This window comes from Onychomys torridus, chromosome 23 (genome assembly GCF_903995425.1).
Source record: "Onychomys torridus chromosome 23, mOncTor1.1, whole genome shotgun sequence".
In the NCBI taxonomy this organism is placed as follows: Eukaryota; Metazoa; Chordata; class Mammalia; order Rodentia; family Cricetidae; genus Onychomys; species Onychomys torridus.
The window spans coordinates 43,335,111-43,356,882 of record NC_050465.1 but is presented as its reverse complement, the minus strand read 5'-3'; the positions used below and the strand labels follow the sequence as shown (position 1 = coordinate 43,356,882).

General features: G+C 46.4%; 1 protein-coding gene across 1 annotated transcript in view; it reads right to left on the bottom strand.

Moving 5' to 3' along the window:
- Window positions 1–4,685: 4,685 nt before the first annotated feature.
- LOC118573279 (aldehyde oxidase 4) overlaps window positions 4,686–21,772 on the bottom strand; it is a 63,021-nt gene continuing 45,934 nt past the window's right edge. The window contains exons 21-35 of the mRNA XM_036173546.1: window positions 20,348–20,472; window positions 17,857–17,990; window positions 16,359–16,446; window positions 15,991–16,077; window positions 15,651–15,842; window positions 14,765–14,992; window positions 13,629–13,724; window positions 11,720–11,848; window positions 9,785–9,859; window positions 8,743–8,795; window positions 8,173–8,287; window positions 7,917–7,982; window positions 7,090–7,275; window positions 5,721–5,888; window positions 4,686–4,739 (exon numbers count right to left, since the gene is read on the bottom strand). Of these exons, the coding sequence (XP_036029439.1) occupies window positions 4,686–4,739; window positions 5,721–5,888; window positions 7,090–7,275; window positions 7,917–7,982; window positions 8,173–8,287; window positions 8,743–8,795; window positions 9,785–9,859; window positions 11,720–11,848; window positions 13,629–13,724; window positions 14,765–14,992; window positions 15,651–15,842; window positions 15,991–16,077; window positions 16,359–16,446; window positions 17,857–17,990; window positions 20,348–20,472 (1,796 nt within the window). The remainder of the gene's footprint in view (window positions 4,740–5,720; window positions 5,889–7,089; window positions 7,276–7,916; window positions 7,983–8,172; window positions 8,288–8,742; window positions 8,796–9,784; window positions 9,860–11,719; window positions 11,849–13,628; window positions 13,725–14,764; window positions 14,993–15,650; window positions 15,843–15,990; window positions 16,078–16,358; window positions 16,447–17,856; window positions 17,991–20,347; window positions 20,473–21,772) is intronic.

Here is a 21,772-nt window from a genome sequence, read left to right as displayed (position 1 = left end):
CAACACTTCTAGAGAAGAATGGACCAGCTCAGGTGGTAGACCAGGATTAGCAGATCAGATTGCAAAACAAAGTGCCCCTAAATACGTCCCGTCCCCCCCCCCCACACACACACCTAGATCAAAGACACACAGTGGTGGGGACCATGAAAAGCAGGGTAAGAGACTTGGGACCAAAATAAAAGACACCTTAGGCTGGGATAGGAGAAAGAAGGGCCGATAAAGCAGGATTGATTGATTACTGATCATTGCTAAACCTGACAGGTTTTCTAAGTTCTAATAAAAGTGTAGCTTTCCTGTTCTGCTTCCGATGTCTACTTGGAATACTAGCCAAACCCTAAACATGCTTGCCCTGGCATTCTTTCCGTTATTTCTGGAGACCTCCCTGGTCCCACCTTTCTAGGTGGGAGGAGCTGCTCGCAGACTCCTTTGCTGACTCCAACACAAAAGCTATGACTCTCTATTCTTCTTCTCTTTCTCTATCTCCCCATCACTGCCAGGATTTACAGCGTCCCTTCCTTCTTGTTTCTGCCTCAAATGCTAACAAAATGGTCTTCAAACTTCCTTCTGAATCTGTTTTTAAAACCACATCCATTAGTTTGTGTTTGTGTGTGTGTGTGTGTGTGTGTGTGTGTGTGTGTGTAGGTCAAAGGGCAACTTGCAGGAACCAGTTCTCCCCTTCTATCATGTGGGACCTGGGGACCAAACTCAGGTTATCAACCTACGTGGCAGGTGCTTTTTCCCATTGGGCCTCTCGCTAACCAACGGAATTTGTTTTCAAATTCTTTGTCAATAAAACTAAGAACTCCTGAGAGAGAACCTTGATTCTCCGTAACATATTCGGTAACTACAAAGGAGGCTCAAATGTGCTCCATGGAGGACAGGGCAGTTGCCCATCTGCCATTGGGGCAGCTTCTCAGGTCCCTTAGACCCTGAGTGGTTACTCTTCAGCTGTGATTCTTCTGGGGGAGTTTAGTTTCCAGGCTCCATCATTCTGTCTTGCTCCTTTGCTTTGGTACTGTGCTTCCCTGGGGGAAGGAAAAGGCTCGAACCTGCCTCTCCCAGGCTCTCTCCCTTGGAGACAGTGGTGGGGTCTTCTTTCATGTGTCTGTAGCTGGTGATAATGGAGTAGGATGTAAACCACAGTTTAATTCCTTTTCTTCTTTCTTCTGAGTACCACGACTCCCCCTTCTTTCCCTCACCACCACGTTCTCTTGAAGCCGGGGAGACCTCTGCTTATATTTTGAGGAAGAGAGCAAGGCAGCTTAGAAAGGCTGAGCGCTCAGGCCCATGACCAAAACGGAGGCAGTGACAATACCTTGGACCACGTGCAGGCATCCGCGTGCAGGATCCCAAGGGTCCCCGCTGGGTGCTTTTCTAACTGGGTGATGCTCCATACATTTTTTTTTTTTTCAATTTGGTTTCTGGAGTGTGTAACTGACTGCTCCACCGGTGTAAAGGGAAGTGCAGACCCTCTGGCCCTGGCCCACGCTGCTGCCTTCACGTAGGGCCATGAGGCAAGGTCCCACAAGGAATGTATTCTCCCTCTGGTTCCTCTCTGTGCTCCCAAAGCAGCAACACCTTCCATGCTGAGCGTGGGACCTCTTTCCTCTTAGTTTTTCCATGTGTTCTTGCCCCCACCTCAAGCAGTTTATCACACCAACGATCTAGGAGTCAAGGGGAGGTCAGATGGAATCCAGGTGACATCTTTGGGGGTTCCTGGTTACAGCGCTATTCACTCCCTCTTCATTGTGGTCAGTAAGCCATGGGCCCCCCCTCCCTTGGATCGAGAGCATGGAACTTCTTGCCGGCTCCCTTTGGCTCCCTTACTCTGACGCCTTGGCCTCACATACCTTGGGTCCTTTGTTCCACGTGTACCTTCTGTCTCCGGCAAATCCATTAACCTAACTCAGATGCTTTGCATAAAAGGGGGGGCCAAGACTGGCTGCCAGCTGGCTGCTTCATCCCCCTGATGGAGAGCTCCAAGAGAGGAAGGGGAGGGGACAGAGGTCTTCCTAGCAGGGCCTTGGAGTAGAATGCTAACTGGCTGAATAAATCCAGGGCCTGAGATGTAACCATCAGGTTCCCGAATCCTGGTCCCAGGCTGGCTCTGCTCTCCTGAAGCTTTTAGATTTTAAAAGCCTCCCTGTTTCTCTCGGACCTCCTTCCTGTTTTCCCCTGGCCTCTGCTGGGCCTCTTGTGAATCTGCGTTACAGAGTGCCACATTGTATATAGGTACCGACTGAAGTAGCCAGCAGCCTCGGACAGTGAATTAATGAAAGGGAAAGGAGAGATCCGATCTTCTAGGGACACAGGACAAGCTAGTGTGACTCTGGCCACGTGAAACCTCTGAGAGGTGAAGGGGGAGGGGACTCCACCCACAGCCCCCACCCATCCCTCCCATGACATGACCAGAAGCCATTATGCTTTTCATTGCCTACAAGCCCAAATAAACATTTGCCCCCTCCCTTGTTTTAAAAAGTAGTTACTATGTACTTACCAGACTAGGACTTACATCTCACCAACAAACTGGTTAAATTCAATTTACTAGTGGGAAAAAAAATGTCTCTAAGAATGAATGTGCTTTGTGTGTTCTTCAGATGCAGCTGTGTTTCATCAAAATGTCATTATTTTGTTATTTCCTCTGAGCAGGAGTGATTTGACTCCAGAGATTTGAATGTTCCAAATTTCCGGGCTGGGTTGGAGATACAAAACCTGAGGCCACTTTCAACCTCAAAGACAGGGTTTTAAGAATTTCCCCCTCTATATCTCTCTCTCTGTATCTCTCCCTTTCTCTGACAGGGTTTCATGCCTCCCAGGCTGGCCTCAAACTCGCTGTTCGGAGGATGACTGTGAACTCTTCATCCTCCTGCCTCCCCTCCTGAGTGCGGGAATTACAGATGCTTGCCACCATGCACAGTTCATGCAGTGCAGGGCTCTCGAACCCAGGGCTTCATGCTTCTAGGAAAACACTCTTCTAATTGTGCTACCCCAGCAAGGTAGGTTTTCCATGAAGGCAGTAGTCATCTTGACACCGAGATCTTGGCTAACACTAGGGGGCAGCAAACGTGCATTTTCTGGGACTGATAGGCAAGACTATCGTTACTGGCATAAAAGCATCATCTAATGAATGACCTTGTGTGTGTGTGTGTGTGTGTGTGTGTGTGTGTGTGTGTGTGTGTGTGTGTGTGTATGTGTGTGTGTGTGTGTGTGTGTGTGTGTGTGGTGTGCATTCATGGAGGCCAGGGAAGTGTACTGAGTATCCTGCTCTATTCCTTTCTACCTATTTCTTTAAGACAGACCTTCTCACTGAACCTTGATCTAGGCTGGCAGCCAACAAGCCCCCAAACCTTTCATAGTGTTGAGGTTGCAGGGGCATGGGCCCTGGCTGGCTTTCTCTGTGGGTGCCAGGATCTCAGGTTTTTGTGCTCACACAGCAAACACGTTTAACCTCTTAGCCACCTCTCCAGCCCCCGAGCCTGTTCTTTTAATCTGGTCTCACACATGTTAACCACAGAGCTACAGTCATTTATGTCTACACAGATCCATGACAACAGATTTGGTGTGTTTATTTCCACTTTTAAACTTCCGTAGGGTTCAATTCATTGGAAAAGATACAATGATAGATAGGTAGAGAAGAGCCCCAAAGCAAAGGAACTTTGTGGATTTGTGTTATTTTGGTGGTAAAAGGAAGTGGTTCCGATTTCACCTCTTGGCCATTAAGCCCAAACCCAAACCACACAAGAGTGATCTGGATTGATGCTCTCTGCTAAGTGTGGTCTTCTAGGCAAGGAAGATGTTCTCTCATGTACGTAGTCATGGTGATGAAGGCTGTCATTTAGAAGCTTCTGATGGTGCTTTCAATCGTTTTATGTTGTAACAAAATGCCAGAGGCTTGATTCTTCACCAAGAAAAGAGTTTATGGGCTCATAGGTTATAGAGGTGAGGTCACATGACTGCCCATCTGGTGAGGACCTCCTCTCTGTCATAGTTTTGGGAATCGTACATTCCAGCTTTCATCCCCTCACTGACCACTTCTTGATAGACGCCACCTCTTACAGTTGACACCACCACCCTCAGGACCAAGCTGCCAGCTCACACCTTTGGGAATGAACTGTACTCAAACCAGAGCAGATCCAGGAGGCAGGAGTCTGCACTGCGGGGACTTGAGTGCAGACACAGCTCTCAGCCACTCCCAGGAGTCCAGAGTGGGCTCCTCTCTCCAGCTGCGCATCCAGAGTCCCCAAGGGCTTATAGTTTGCCCTTTTGACGGTGTTTATACCACAGGAAGTGTCAGGCACTGTAAAATGGGTTTTTCAGGTGCTGGTTTTGGGAGACTCCAATCCAGAGAGTTTTGGGATGGGTAGTTTTGTTGGGTTTTGAACATAGCTATTTGTTCAAAAACACGGGGAGGTCCTCCTAAGCCACCCCAGGTTAATGGAACGTCACCAGGTTTAAAAAATGCCATGATGCAGATTTCCAGGATAATGAAAACTACAACAGAATTGGATTTTAAGTTTTGTTACACTATTTGGTGCAAATCTGCACCCTAAAACGTAATCACACAATAACCTAATCATAGAGAATAACTAAAATTAGTAAAGTCATGCTTGACAAATTCTAGTCAACTTGTATGCTGCTCTTATTTGAGGTTAGCGAATCAGCTGTATTTCCTCGAAGGCATGAGATTAAGACACGTGGATGGACCAAGGTGTGTATGTTGAAGGGTCATCTCTGGGAATCTAAAAAAGATCAAAACATCGAAGAGTAACAAAGCGTTATTTTGTGAAAAGTGTTCTTATCTGAAGGCATTTGAAAACAGAACTAAGTTGATATCAATTTTTCTTTTTATCAGAGTTATATAATTTTCATATTTATTTCAACCATGCAGTCACAGACTTCTTTTCATAAGACACATCTCACACATGTGCTTGTACTTTTTGAGATAGGGTATTTCTGCATAATTTAGGTTGGCCTTGAACTTGTGATCTTCCTGCCTCAGCTTCCAAAGTGCTGGGATTACGGGTATGTGTCACCAGGCCCGGATCCTGTCTTTTCTGTTTGTTTTGGTGTCAGGGATGGAATCCAGGGTCTCTTGAATGCTGACCACTGAGCTACACCCCAGCTCTTACCCCAATAAACTTCTTACACTTGGGATGACCTAGAACCACGTGCTGCCCTAGTCTCCAGAGCACACCACGATGTTGGATTTTCTACCCATGAGTCCCTTGGGCTGTAGGAGGCAGTGCCATGGAGAGATGCTTTCTGCAACAGTTCTGGGTGTAATTTTTGCAGCTGGCAAATGGAACAGTGTCCTATATAGTGTGCAGCAGCAAGGCATGGAAAAGTGTGCCTAGGAACCTGATAATTTCATTTAAATTTAATTTTATTAATTTGCTTAACAGATACTTTCTGCATAATTGAGCAGGCCAGAGATCTCGTAAATGAGGTAATCAAAAGGCTGTATCAATTGCATTTTGATAAAATATTTAAAGAAGCAATCTGCCACGTCCCTTTGCTATTATTAGTGTGCTATTTCTTTAGGGTCTGAAACAAGCCAGCCTCTGAAGACGTTTGGAGGCGTGTGGGAAGTGGTGAGTGGAGGCAGAAGGAGGCTTTTCATTGGAAAAGATGGACATGACCGGCAATGTTATGGTTATCATATCCCTCTCCAGGACATTAAAGTCCACGCATGGGGTGATGACGGTATGGACTTCTCTTACCATGTCAGTAAACTGATCTGTGCAGCTCATGCGAATCACTTCAGGTGTTGCTGGGCTATTCAAGGGGAAGGTGTTGCTCAGCCCACGCTCCTTACGGGCAGCGGTCACTGCATCATATATGGCGAACAAAACTGAGGATCCCAAGAACATTCCAGCCTCACCCAATCCCTGAGAAAAGCATAAAAGGTAGTTAGAAATGCAAGGTTCTTTAGGTTTAGTTCTCTCTCTCTCTCTCTCTCTCTCTCTCTCACACACACACACACACACACACACACACACACTTTTCTGGCTTTATCACTTCCAAGAAGAAGTGTATCTGAGTTGCTGAAATTAGGCCCCCATTGTAATTTGTGAGTGCGGTTCTTATAAGAATATCTGGTGAAAATGCCCTGAGGAAAGCAGGCATCTAAAAACACTTGTTTTCCTACCGAGTAGAGTCCTGAAGACCATGTCCTTCTAGGGTACCTATCTTTCAGTTAATTTTTTCTTTTACAGTGTTGGAGACAGAACAGAGGGCCACCTGTATGAGGATGTCTATGGAGGCAAGAAGAGGGTGCCAGATGCCCTGGAGTTGGAGATAGTGGTTAGTTAAAGGCTGTATGCTCTAGAAAGCAGGGAGCCAATACTTCGAGAATAGGTGACCACGGACACTTAGAGCAAAGAGCCAGAGTAGAGCTAGCTGAAACCCCACCCTGGTTTGGAAAGGGTGTGGTTGCGGGGCAGGAGTGGGGGGCGGGGATTCTACGGGACAGGTGTGGAAGCTGGAGACAAGGGAGCTTTGAGCTGCTGGACTTTGCAGACAATGTCAGTCTCTCTGCTAGTGACCTCAGCCTAGCAGAATGAGATGCCCAGAGACTCCGCCACACACCTCACTGGATTCCAATTTGTTTCATGGTTCAGAGGGGAGACTCTACGTGGGTTTCTATAGTCTGTAAGTATCACCACTCTGCCTTTGGGGACTGACAAGTCAAAGGAAAAAGCAAATTCAATAGCCTGTTTCATGATCTCTTGATGGAGGAGGCTATTAAGAACTGAATTCTGTCTCTCTTTAAACACATGTTGACCGGCCAACCTCTCTGTCCCTAGGCTGCATTTAGAGATAAGGTTGTTTAAGAATTGCTTAAGTTAAAATGAGGCTATTCTGTCGGGCCCTTGTGTGACAGGGACACGGGGAGAGTGGGAGACAGTTGAGTACAGGTGACCATCAGTAAGTCAAAGGAAGTAGGACTCAAGAAACCAAGTCTGCACATATCTCACTGGGAACCTCAGGGAAACAAACCTCTGTGTAAACTTCCGAGTTATGGTATTTTTTGTTGAGGACCCACTGACTTGTTCTCTTCCAGCAAATACAGAGGTTATCTATTCTCACCTTAGATGAGTAGATAGCGATGGGATTTCGAGAGTGCACCAGAGTGATGTAGAACTCTTCCGGTATCTCGGTGACAGTGGGGATTTTGTAGTCATCTGGACCTCGAGAATAGAGCACACCTTTTGGGGAATATTTCAGCTCCTCTGTGGTATAGAGTCCCATGCCTTGGATAAACGCTCCCTCAATCTGTGGGCACAGGTTTGCGGGTGAGAAGTCTATGACACTGGCCCAATAGATACTCTAGCGGGAACGACAGCGGAGCTCTGAGTTGTAGGAAGCCACTCCCAGAAGCTCTGTGGCAGCTTTTACCAAGTGTCCTCGACAAGCTGCCGCTGCCATCTTGCCTGGCTTTGTTGTTTGGGCCCTCACATTGCCTTGTCCATGTTCCAAATCCTGTCACATGTTCCTCTTCATCTCCAAGTCTGTAGTGTGTTTTCTCCTGACTGTTCTCACATGGCCTACCTCACTTGTCCACCTGGAAAACTCCTGTTCACCTTTCAAGTTCCACATGACCACTGGCACCTCTCTGAAGCTCCTCCCTCCCTCCCTCCCTCCTCTCCACCTTCCCTCCCTCCCTCATTCTCTCCCTCTCTTCCCCCTTCCCTCCCTCTCTTCCCTCCCTCTCTTCCCCCTTCCCTCCCTCTCTTCCCTTCCCCTCTTCCCCCTTCCCTCCTTCCCTCCCTCTCTCGTCATCCTTCCTCCCCTGTCTTTTTCTCTCTGTCTTTTCAGATACAGTTTTCTACGTAGCCCAGGCTAACCTCAAACTCACAATCTTCCTACAAATGGAACTGACAAAGTCCCTTTGGGTGTGGCCCGGAGTCACATACCTGCCCGATATCCAGGGCAGGGTTTATGCTGAAGGCAGCATCCATGAAGATGTCAGTCCTCAGGAGCTTCACCAAGGGAGGAAATACACAGTGGACAATGTTATTTATGAAAAGGGATTAAAAAAACAACAACTATAACAACAAAGATTATCTATCTGTCCCCTGTCAGGTCAAGTTGGTTGTTATTTATGGTACAGAAAACACGATGGTGTTTGTTTGTACCCTGTGAAGGTGGGGTGTGCAAGCATCATTCTACCTTGTGAGCCCCCGTCAGGCAGTCAACCTCCACCTCAGAACAGGCTGCACCGTAGACATAGTATGGGTAAGCATCGCCTTCCTCCTTCTCCCAGTCCATGTTTGTCTGGTAGCCTCTGAGGAGAGAAGGCAGAGTGAGTGGAAAGAAAGCCATTTTCTCCTCAGTGGTCTGGTCATGGCATGGCTGTGGGGGGCCTGGAGATGGCAGGGCAGATGGGCTGCAGGCCCCGCCTTGGAGTTGGAGACCTGCTCCCTTTCTCCCTTGAGGGACTGTATGGCCGGGGCTTGAAGTAGACCCCAGCAGGCTTTGGCGGAGATGCATGGCCTGGTATCAGACCCTGCTGTCCAGTGTGCAGGTGCTGAGCTGGGCCATATGTGTGGAGGATGGAGCCCATAACTACAGAGCTTCTTGGCTGGTAATGGCCACCATGCCAGGAGCTTCTGCATTGTTCTCTCCTTCTTTCCTCTCACTTCCTTTCCCACTGAAGGGATCCTGTGACCCCAGACTTAACACCAGCCACACACGACTGCTGCCCAAGGGCCACACAAACCAAGTAAGAACACCACGTACTTGAAGTATCCGGTGGCCGAGAGGCTGATGGATTCTTCGAAGGCCTTTGCAACCTGGAAAAGACGATTTGTCTCAAAGAAATAGAAGTTTGTGGAAAGTAATAAAGGCACCTTCCGTGTTGGGCTTGCTTCTGGCTTGTACCAAGGTCTGTGATTCATACCTGCTCCCTGGGAGATTTAAGCCTGTGTGTAATATACAGGGCACTCTGAGCAAAGCAGGGGGGCTTGATGTAGCTGGGCCTCTCAACATGTTGGGTCACACCATGTAGCTACTTTATGATTTTTCACATTCTTGGTCCTTCACATGAGTGAGGGGACTGTGTTTATGTACATGTACACAGGGTGTGACTACAGGCATGCATATATGTAGTATATTGCTCTGCTTCTCATTCTGTTGGTTTGATCAATTGTCTACTGAATGGTCATGTCAGCTTCTGTGCTGGAGAGCGCTGTAGGGATGATGGTGGTAGTTGTACTACAACTATTAAAAGTAGGATAATCTTTTGGTTTTTAGAAATATTTATTTTATGTCTACTTGTATGTATGTGCACTGCATGCATGCAGTACCTCCGGAGGCCAGAAGAGGGAGTCAGTTCCTCTGGAACTGGAGTTACAGATGGTTGTGAACCTCTATGTGGGTGCTGGGAACTGAACTCATGGTTCTTTGTAAGAGCAGCCAATGCTCTTAACCGCTGGCCATCTCTAAAGTCCCCAGTCTTTTGGTTTTAAGAATGCTATACTCTCCACTGCACAGGGCGGTAGCCAGTTCTGCAGCACAGGGGGTTGGGGTGGTGGAGGGTAGGGTGGGGTGGTGGGGTGGGGGGTGTACTTTAGAGCTCTTGCACTCAGTGAAGTACTGGCTCTGAAATGAAGTCAGCTCTCTGTGAACATACACACCTCTTATCGTTCTGAAGAAGTAGAAGATGTTAAGAAGAAAACACTAAGCTTTGGGTGGGCGCTGCCCCCAGTACACGCATTGAGGACTTTTACCCGTCTGTGTGGCATTGCTCTTTCCTGGCTAAGGTAGTAAAGAGAACACTCACCCATTCCTTCCATTTTCCCTCAGGGTTTTTCTTGATGATGGGACGAAGACGCTCCAGAAGAATTTGGCAGGCATTCTGAAAAGTGAATGTTTAGAGTGACATTAGAAATTAAAAGCACAAAGAACAGCAAAATGTTAGTGATTTGGGAAGATTTTAATGGCGGCTGTTTCATGGACTTGTTTTCATCTCTTGTAGGACTTCCTAAATGTGAGCAACATGTGGGCTTGCTTCAGGAGAAAAAAGTCCTGCGGCATTGACTTGAGGTCAGCAGTGTTGTTCAAATGTGCACTAAGTAGAGTTAAAACTCTTTAGTGTGTATTTACACAGCCAAAACAAGGAGTGTGTACACCAGTCTACACACTAATAAAATGATGAGAGTGCACGCCAGTCTACACACTAATAAAAGGATGAGAGTGCACACCAGTCTACACACTAATAAAAGGATGAGAGTGCACACCAGTCTACACACTAATAAAATGAGAGTGCACACCAGTCTACACACTAATAAAATGATGAGAGTGCACACCAGTCTACACACTAATAAAATGATGAGAGTGCACACCAGTCTGCACACTAATAAAATGATGAGTGTGCACACCAGTCTACACACTAATAAAACGATGAGTGTGCACACCAGTCTATACACTAATAAAAGGATGAGAGTACACACCAGTCTACACACTAATAAAAGGATGAGTGTGCACACCAGTCTGCACACTAATAAAAGGATGAGAGTGCACACCAGTCTATACACCAATAAACTTGATAATAGGCATAGTAATTGGAGAGATGCCATGTGGAACGTGAGGAAGGGTGGACTTCAGAGCTGGCTGTGCTGACTCTGCCAGTCACCAGCGGACAGGTCACTTTGCTTTCCTCTTCTTACTGAAATGGCCATGAGCTTCTCACTTGCCTTTTCTATCGCATCACATTTACTTTTCAACATGCAAGAACACATCAGTTACATATGCAGTCCAACAACGCCTCTCTCCCCACTCTGTTCCCCAGGCACCTCTCAGAGGCAGGCGGATCTCTGTTCGAGGCCAGCCTGGGCTACAGAATGATATCCAGGACAGGCTCCAAAGCTACACAGAGAAACCCTGTCTTGAAAAACAAAACAAACAAACAAACAAACAACAACAACAAAAAACGAAAAAAGAAGGCTGATATCAATTAAAAATGCTTTCATAGTTAAATAAGCTCAGGAAGAGCAGTGAGGCAATGCCGAGTAGGTATGTTTACTGTAGGGCTTATCAGGAACTCTCTGTGCAGATAGGCATCATAGGCCTCTTTGAGTTGGATGGGGAGCGAAACCTTTCCAAACACGGTGACCAGAGAACACATGCTTTTCCTTTCCACCCAGCACTTTGCCTAGCCCCTGTCCCGAGGAGCATGTCCTGGGAAACCATGGTTCCCATGACACCCAGAGCCACTTGGCGGTGTGGAAACTTCCCTTTTCATCCAGGTGTGGCCAGTTTGTGGAGATGGTCTTTGTGGGAGTCTAATAGCCCCCAGGGGCTTTTCTAGAGTTTGGGGGGTAGAAAGGGAGGAGGTGGCAGCTGTAATTTACTAACATTCTCTGATGGAGGTGGCATCTGTAGCCTCAGTTTTCCAGGAAAGGAAATGGGTTCCTGAAGAGAATAGCTTTTCTGCCCAAACTCTTCATGAAGCCAAAATGGGGCTTCCCTGCATTGCTCTGCTGTATTTTGATGCAATCCAAAAGGAGGTTGCTGCAACCGAACACGGGTTATGATCAACAGTCCATGCAGGGAAGCACCAAACCGCCTCGGAAACCTGGACACGGAGCCTCAGCTCTGCCAGAACTTGCTGAGTGGACTAGAACTTGTCACCTCTGTCTCATCCTCCACTAAAGAACAAGGGTAACAGGGCCCTTCACCACCACACTTGGTGGCTGAGAAATGCAAGAAAAATCACCTGTACGGCCTTCCCATTGACGTCTGTCCCCAAGGAGCCCGCCGTGAAGAGAGCGTTGGGCACAGTGACGGTGCTGGTTTCGGACAGGTGCACGTATGACTGTGGGATGTTGAGCTCTCGACTGGCCACCTGCCCGAGGCAGAACAAAAACAGTGTTTAACTTCATTGACGTTAGGTCCTCTTCCGAGTGAAAAAGCTTGTGTTCTTTCTAGAGTGGAGCATGAAGCCTGGCTGTTCTGATACAGGGACAGATGCCGAGTTGTGGTTTCAAATTGCACACTCAAGGACACACTCCTTTTTTGAGACAGAAGGCTAACTCAACAGCCTTTCTGTGCTTTCTTGTGTACCTGCCTTGTGGAGGCCATGCAGAGGCATGGCCACTCTGCATGCAGGCTTCAGAAGGCACAAGGAGGCTGGCGTGAAGCTCTGAGTCTGCTGTTTCGAGTGTGCCTTCTCCTCCTGGTCTACAGATGATTTAGTGGGATATTTTCCTCAGAGACACTTCACAGGCTTAGGGTTGTAAGGAAGTATGGCGGTCAGAGAGGGTCCTGGAACTCTGTGTGGTTTTCTAGTTCTAAGAACCTTATCAAATGATGTTTATTTTTAAAGAATTTGTCTTTTCTCTATTTCTCATGGGGAAGTTGTTTCTTATTGATGAGCATTTATCATACACTAAAATCCAACCAACCAACCAACCAACCAACCAACCAACCAACCAACCAACCATGTTTTAGGGCTGGCAAGATGGCTCAGTGGGTAAGGATGCCTGCTGCCAAGCTAGACAACCCATGTTGCCTGAAACCTACAGGATGGAAGGAGAAAATTGATTCCCTACTCACTGCTTCTGATCTTCACATATACATTGTAGTGGTGCCTGTGCGCACATGCATACACACTCACACATACATTTACACACACACACACACACACACACAATGTAAGAAATTCAGTGGTTTAGGTTAACATATAAAGCAGTGGGTTTTGTCATGTGTCTTCATACACATGTCTTCTTTTAAAATAATTTATTTTTATTTTATGTGCATTGGTGTTTTGTTGGCATGTATGTCTGTGTGAGGATCCTCTGGAACTGGAGTTAACAGACAGTTGTGAGCTACCATGTGGTTGCTGGGAATTGAACCCGGGTCCTCCGGAAGAGCAGTCAGTGCTCTTAACCGCTGAGCCATCTCTCCAGCCCCCATATGAATGTCTTTATATTGTGTCCCCATTTGTCCCTCTCCATCCCCCCATATACACTTTTAATCAAATGTCATATCCTGCAATTGCTATTTTTCCCATTGTGGCGATCTTGTAGAGTAATAGGGAGATGCTTTGAGTTATCCTATGGAACAGTGGCCAGCCACGTAAATGGCCAGCCACGTGAATGGATTCCTAAAGCAGAGCAAGGACTCTTTTCTCGCCCTTCCCCCACCATTCACGTCACAATAGAAGGTGCTTGGCTTGCCCAAATCTCTAAGCAGGCTGGCAGCTGGGTCTAGAGTGAGCTCATGTTTCAGCCTCACAGAGGGTGATGGCTCAAGAGCTTAGGTTTTCAGCCTGTGAAACATGAATTGCCAATTGAGGATCTGAAGGAACACATTATTGCTTTGAGTCGTCAGTATGAATTTAAAAAGTGTTTTATCTTTGGGAATGGAACCCGCTCCCCACCCTTGCCCCCCACAAAAGACCTACGGACTCAATTCTTTTGATGCAGGAAGAATGATATCGAGTTTCCTGTTCTATGGCTCCTTCCCTTACCCCCTTGCATTTTTGCATCCCTGAAAGTCAGGATGAGTCAGGATGACTTGTGTGTGCAGCGTGTGTGATCTCTCTGACTCATCATGGGAAAACTGGCCTGTTGCTTGTACAGTCCGATCCACTCCACAATGGAGAACACAAGTACTTATCTCACCTGAATCATTTTGGTGTACAGGCCTTGTCCCAGCTCACAGCCACCATGGGTCAGCAGGACAGAGCCATCCAAGTAGATGTGGACCAGAGCGGCTGCCTGGAAGAGACAATCATCATACCAGTTTGGAAACTGATGAAAGCCAAAGGTTGCTTTGAGTTCACCCAAGGTTGTTGGATGAACCACTTCCTTTGATCTAACCAATCTCTCATTTCTCACTGTGGATAAGAGAGCCATAGACAACCCTTTGCAAGACACCCTGGACCTGAAACCATTAATCTAGATGTTGGATGTGTGTATTCCCCCTCCCTTGGTCCCCAGCATCTGTCTCTTTAAGTATCGTCAGGTGTGGAAATCGATTTAACACGTCTGACTGGAACCCACATGAGTAAATTTCCAGGCACACCTTCTCCCGGATAGTGGAGGCCCCGGAAGGACCTGGAGATGTTTCATGGTTTCCAAAGGCTGTTTTTCAGAATGACGGTGGGGGATGAGTGTGTGTCCCAGGGTAGATAACCCTGCTCAGCTGCAGGCTGGCAGTACAGCCTGGATACCCAGGTTTAACAAGCTCCCACATGACGTTGATTATAGTCAGGCTTGGGGTCCGTTAATTTGGTCTGTATCCTTCACTTTGTACAGGGGGACTAGAAGTCTAGAGATGCGGATAGTTGGCCAAAGCCAGGTGCCTAACACAGGGTAAAGTTTTAATGGGGTGGAAAGAAAAAGATTAAGCTAGAAATTGAACTCCATGAAAAACCAGTTAGGTTAAATTAGAGAGGAGGCAAGAAAGAGATCTTTTTGTTTATCCCAGTTTGCTCTTGAAGCTTGGCCAGACATTCTGTTACTCACCTTAGGGTGTGGCTCCTCAGATGGGTCCCTTTGAGCAGGACCTTACCGTTGATGCTTTCCAAAGCCCTAAATACTGACTACATCCCGAAGGTCTGTCCCGATATCCACATCCATGCTCTCTCCTGCTAAAGGGAACTAACTACTCTTCATTTCTCTGTCTCCAGTGGGGACAACACAATTGCTTATTATACATGAGCTTTTATGCAATTGCTTCCTTATACACGAGTCCTTTTCAGAGAGCCATCCATTTGGAGAAGGGCTTTGAGGGGCACGCAGCTCTTCTGCCTCACCTGATTGTAGGAGGCTGTGGGGATCCCAATGCTAAACTTCATGGGGGTGACAGCAAGCCCCCTTTTCTTCCAATAATTCTTTTTGTTAAATTCCTCTGCAGCCTGCTTCCTAGAGTAGAATGATGACTTCTCCAGACACTCTTTCCAGCACCTTCTCAAGGGCTCCGGATTAAACGTCTGCTTATAGGCTGTCTTGCTAGTTCGCTTATACATGTTTATTTCTTTAACCTAAGAGGTGAGAACACGCGTGCATTTTTGTTACATGTCTGATATGGAGAAAGTTTGTCCAAAAAAACCTCAAGTATATAAATATGCAAATGTATATGTTAAAAATGATAACAACAACAACAAGAACAACAAAAACCAATAGAAACTACTAATGAATACTTCATGTGCTCCAGGTTCTAGAGTAAGCATTTCGGCGAACTTCACAACAACCCTGAGAAACAGTAGGATTAAATTACTAGTCTTGCTATCAATTTGTTGGCAAGGTAAAATTCTCCTGATTCAAAATTCTCCCCCATGAGAATCAATCTGGGCTAGCTGACTGAATAGAGAGACTAGGGGAACACACTTCTCAGGTGAGTCATCGATAAGCCGGTCAAATACTCATTTCTTGTCAGAAATGTCAATAAAGCCATCTTGAACCATAGAGTGTCCAGTGAGCTGGCCCAGACCAGAAAGGCCCCCAAGCGACCCACAGAATCATAAACAATAGTATCATTGCTTGAAGCAACCGGGTTTGTGGTTGATTCACCACAATAGAAAATGTGAACTGATAACGGAGGAGTTTTCTTTTCTTAAAACTACACATAGCTATTGTAGGAGCCCAAAACACAGGCCACGCGGTACCGCCAGTGTCTTACGAGCAGGTTCCACTGCTCACCTCTTCAGGGAGTAGGTTACATTTCAGTGCCACCGCAGTTACATATGCCTCGACTACTACTGTAGCTTGAGGGAAGCCGAATCCTCGGAAGGCTGTGTTCGACGGCAAATTGGTTTTGCAAGCCCTGCCCCGGCACCGGAAATTTGGGATACAATATGCGTTTTCAGACTTCAGCACAATAAACTCTACCACCTGAATTAAAACAAAAATATAACTTTTCATCTATCATCAAGATTTCAAGCCGCTTATTTGAATTTTATCTTTAACTTAAACCCTTTGGTAAGACAAGTATTTGTGCAGATAAAGTAAGGACCACGGGCTCTCCTGAAGGCATATTTACCATCTCAGACTCATCAGGAGTGCATCCTCCATTGACGTAATACTCCACATCAGCAGCCTTGATCTCCCCGTTATTCATGAACCCGATCTGCAAAGTGGTAACGAGGAAGAGGGCTTTGTCAGCAGCCTTTCCCTGCAGCCAAACCATGTTGTGCACAAACACACCTGGTCATATTTGTCAACTCATGCTTAGGCTGTGCTCATGACTGGCTATGACCACCACCAGAGACACATTATCTTAACAGGATCCAGGAGGGTCTGCCTAGTTGTACACAGCACTCAAACGTCCCTTTGAAGAGGTGTGGCATCCAGACATGGTTGTTAATGTGGGTTGATCGGCAGTTTGCTGACCTTCTGGATCTCACTCACTTTGTATTTTCCCAGGAGTGGGTGGCGGCCAGCAGTTATCAGCATGTCATTACTACGCTCTAGGATGAAGCGGATTGGGCGGCCAGTCCTGTGGGAAATGACTCAGTTAAAAAGCTGCATTCTCCATAAAGCTGTAGAAGCCTAAGATGGGGGAGTCTTGAAGTAATTAGGTCAGTGGTTTTAATGGATAGTAATATGCCTCAGATGATATTTTGGAAGTAGTCAGGGCATTGAAATTAAAATAATTATTCTGGCTTAGTCAACTGAATATTTACATATCATGATGATACAATATTTGGTTACAAATTATTCCCATTTCCTTCCTTCCTTCCTTCTTTTTTTTTTTTTTTTTTTTTTTTTGGGTGGGGTGTTTCGAGAGACAGAGCTTCTCTGTGTAGCCCTGGCTGTCCTGGAACTTGCTTTGTAGACCAAGCTGGCCTCGAAATCACAGAAATTTTCCTGCCTCTGCTTCCTGAGTGCTGGGATTAAAGGCATACACCACCAAGCCCAGTTTCCTTTTTATATCTTGAGACAGGATTTTATTATGTAGCCCTGGCTAGCCTGGAAACACTCAGAGATCTGTCTCTGCCTCTTGAGTTCTGGGATTAAATGCCCTGGCTCCTTTTCTTTCTTTCTTTCTTTCTTTCTTTCTTTCTTTCTTTCTTTCTTTCTTTCTTTCTTTCTTTCTTTCTTTCTTTTTTTTTTTTTTGTTTGTTTTTCAAGACAGGGTTTCTCTGTAGCTTTGGAGCCTGTCCTGGACTAGCTCTATAGACCAGGCTGGCCTCGAACTCACAGAGATCCACCAGCCTCTGCCTCCCGGGTGCTGGGATTACAGGCGTGTCCCCACTCCGCCAGGCTTCCTTTTCATGTTATGTAAATGAATTTCATCATCATTTTGCAGTTAAACACATAAAAGGTTTTGTTCTGAATTTCACTTTCAGACAGTAATGGGGCATTAACATATTGCTGTGTGGGGATTGCTGGGACTGAAAAGCGGGGTGCGACACTCTGTAGATGTCAGTTTTCCTATGCACAGACCCCTCCTGCAAAGGGCCCATTTGGGACTCTGGTTTCCGGCCCCTGCCAAGCTGCTGTGCTCACTTGAGGCAGCCTTTTCTCCAGCTGGAGAGTCCAAAGGAGCTAAGATTCTCACAGGTCCTCCCTCTGTACCAGTAGCCTGTGACTTCGCCTGGGTGGGTGCTATCTTAGCCAACGCTGGTAGTTACAGGTTTCCCAGGCATGCCTGCCTGCACCAGCATTTGCTTTCCAGAGGGGCGCTGGCTAAGGGACACGGGCTGGCAGCAGCCTGCAGCTGGCTTCAGGACAAGCTGTTGGAAGGCTGGGGTTCTGACCTTCCAACCCGCCGACTTCAGCTGAGATGCAGGCTGGGATGAGAGGGGTGAGATAAGATGGGTGGGATGAGATGGGAGGGATGTGGGGCAGGAGAGACTCACGCAACTTAGACTGCTGACATTACAGCGGTCACGGGACACCTTACTTGTTGGCGGCCACAGCAGCGACAGCTCCCAGGAGAGCAGGCTTGGTCACTTTGCCCCCAAATGCTCCTCCAGTTCTTTTCATGTGGCAGGCAATTCTGCTCCTTGGAACCTTTAATGCTGCAGACACATACTCCTGCAAGAGGAAGGCCCCAAGCCACATAAGTGACATTCCGTGGTTTACCTTCTTGCCTGTCTGCTGTTCTGACGCACTAGTCCAACAACACCTCCATTGATACAGTTGTGCAACCACCGTAGTCTAGTTTAGAAATGTCAGCATCCCCAAAGAAGCCGTGATTCATCAGGCAGCAATTCCTCATTTCCCACTAACTTCTCAGTCCTCAGCAGCCTGGAGTCTGTGTCCTGTCTACAGACTTGTCACACCGCAGAGCTACACAATATGTAGTCTTTGTGGCTGGTTTCTTTCACTTAGCATAATGCTTTTAAGTGCTCTCTACCTGTAGCATGCCTGAGTATATCTTGCTTTTTATGGCTGAATAATATTCCACTGTATGGAATATTATTATTTTTTCTTTGTCATCAGTTAATGCACATTGGATTGTTTCCACTTTAGACTCTTATAAGTAATGCTGTTATGAACATGTGCCCAAACTTTTAAAGCTTAAAAAAGTTTAAATTAGCACATAAGGTGTTAGATGTCTAAGTCTTCACAGACATGCTTCTATTTCTCTTGGCTGCATGCCTAGTCATGGGATTGCTAGGTTACATGGCTGCTCTCTTTCCAGCATCCCAAGAGACTGCCCAACTGTGTTCCAAGGCAAATGTGCTGTGGAACAATCTTTGTACACTGTCAATATGTACTACTCTCATTGTTAATAAAAAGCTGATTGGCCGATGGCTAGGCAGGATTTTGGGGACAGCAAGAATGCTGGGAAGAAGGGCAGAGTCTGAGGAGTCAAGAGGAAACGCCATGAGATGCAGAGTGAGAAGGATGGGAAGTACAGATGTGAGGTAAAGGAGCCTCAGGGCAGCACGTAGATGAACAGAAATGGGTTAATTTAATTTATTAGAGTTAGCTAAAAACAAGCCTAAGTGATCGGCCGAGCATTTGTAATTAATAATGAGTCTCTGTGTGGTTATTTGGGAGAGGCTGCCAGGACACAGAAAAACTCCGCCTACACAAATATGCTGTTTTTTCCATGTCTGTTGGCATTTATGGAGGTTCCAATTTCTTCGCATTCTTGCAAACACTTGTCTTATTTTTCTTTTCTTTCTTTCTTTTTTTTTTTTTTTTTTTTTTGAGACAGGGTTTCTCTGTAGCTTTGAAGCCTGTCCTGGACTAGCTCTGTAGACCAGGCTGGCCTCGAACTCACAGAGATCCACCTGCCTCTGCCTCCTGGGTGCTGGGATTACAGGCGTACGCCACCACCTCCCGGCTCTTTTTTCTTTTTCTTTTTTTTTTTTTTTTTTTAAATCATAGCCATCCTAGTGATTTTGACTTGGTTTCCCTGATGGCTGCTAATGATGGACATCTTATGCATATTTTCTTTAGACAAATGTCTACTCAGATCTTCTCCTGGAATGGTTTTGTTGCTGCGTGGACTATGGCGACCTGTGGGTGCCTAATGCCTAGGGGCATGCCTGCTGCTGGGAACTGATTGGTATTGGTGGTAGATGACATTGGTGATCTTGGCTTTTGTGGCCTCTGAGCTCCCACTAGGAGCATCAGAGGTGACCTTGATCACCCCAATTTACAATTTTCAACTTACAAGAAGGGATATTGGTACCTAGAAACCATGAAGAGCTCACCCAGCTGCAAGAGGGTAAAGCTGCCTCTGTCTGTTTCAAAGCTTGAAACTGTGATGTCAGAGGCAATGACATCAGCTTTCCCTTTTGCCTTGAATGGAAGCTGCTGGCTTCCTTCTCCCACAGAGCCACTTCTTCAGGACACTGGGATGCCAGCTCCTCTGTACTCTACCAGAGAATCCTCAGCTTTGTGCCCCAGCAACACTTCTCAAGATTCTTTTCTCTGATGGAAATTTTAAAGTAGCCTCTTGTGCTTGGCACCATGCTGGGGTCAAGGACTCCGTTTTGAGAAAAGGACACCAGAGGGTTTTCTTTATTCCCCTGGTATACCCATTGCTTCGGTCTCAACCACTATCACAGGACTAGAGTTTAGCTGCTGCTTATTGAGGCAGCTGAAAAGGTCTTGAGAATGCAATTACTTTACTCACAAACTGAACCACGATTCATGGAGACATTTACATAGGACAGATACACAAATGGACCACACAGGGAAGTTATAGTATGACTCCTAGGCTTGACTTCCCTGGGATTTTCACCCTGTTAATTGTTCTACATGGAAAGATGGTTCTTGTCTTATACCTTGGTATGTCACAAGATTTCCTGATTACTTTTAAAGGTGTCTGCCCCATCTTTATTATGCTCGCCTTCAGCCAGTGTCCAGTACGCAGGGAGTTTAAGGACAAGGGTGGAGGGCTCTTATCATAGGGTCTCTGGAGCACCCGTTACCTGCACATGGGTCGGAAACTGTGTCCCTACATGTAACACCATCTCTTTGTCTTCCGTTTGTGGGATAGCCAGGATGGATTGCGTTTCCATGTAAAAGTGTTCCTGGCCTTCCACATGGACCTCACCTGAAAGGCAAACACACAGCACAGTATCTAGACACAGGTTTCAGTGTGCAAGATCCTTGGGTGTTTTGTTTGTCAGCAGTGGTTTGTGTTAGGAGACTGGAGAGATAGTTCAGTGGTTAGGATGCTGGCTGTCCTCCCAAAGGACCCCGGTTTGATTCCCAGCACTCACATGGTGGCTCACAGCCCTCTCTAAATGCAGTCCTAAGGGATCCTATTTCCTCTTCTGGTCTCCTTGATCAACAGGCACACATGTGGTACTTAGACATACACGTAGGTAAAACACATGCACATAAATGAAATGAAGAAGGAAAAAAAAGATTGATTTGTACTAGCTTGTGGAGCTGGGCTTCATATCATTTGGCTGAAAGACCTTTGTGAACACTGCCTGTGCCCGGCTGGTTGAGTGGCCCTGGGTTATTCACTTTGCCTCGCTAGGCCTTGGTTTCCATCTGTTTAGTGAGGAGGTCATACCTGTCGGGTACTGAACTTGAGACCAGTCTGGCTACATATCCAGGTTCAGCCATCAACCTGGTAGGTGTGTTTGTCCAAGTTGTTAATTCAATGTTCTCAGATGTAAAAATAAGTAAGCCAACACAACAATAACAATAATAAGGGTGTCTACCTGAGTTAGGGGACATTAACAGGTGAGATAATGCCATATGCCTGAGTTAGGGGACATTAACAGGTGAGATAATGCCATATGCCTGAGTTAGGTGACATTAACTGGTGAGATAATGCCATATGCCTGAGTTAGGTGACATTAACTGGTGAGATAATGCCATATGCTTGAGTTAGGTGACATGGTGAGCTAATGCCATATACCTGAGTTAGGGGACATTAACAGGTGAGATAATGGCATATGCCTGAGCTAGGTTCAGCATATTTTATCATGCTGTGCACCACATTAGGAGAGGTATCTGTCCTCAGTGTGAATATTAGAACACAGTGTTCTTACTTTATAACTAACTGAGGGACCTCTGTGCTAAAATAAGTCAACTACACTGTTGCAAATCAAAGATCATTTAAAATTGTCTATCAGGTCCGTGGAGGGTGAGTCCTGCAATGCCCCTCTGAAGAAATACAAAATACAGCATGTGATCTCTCATATGCAGAATTAAGATTTAACAACACACACACACACACACACACACACACACACACACACACACACACACGCATGCACACCAGGAAGGGGACTATTTGTGGGGAGGGAGGAAGGCAGACAGGAGGGAAGGATGAAGGATGGATGTGGGAGTCGTGGGTGGTGATGTATAAAAGTGTAAGCAAAGTACAGTGAGAC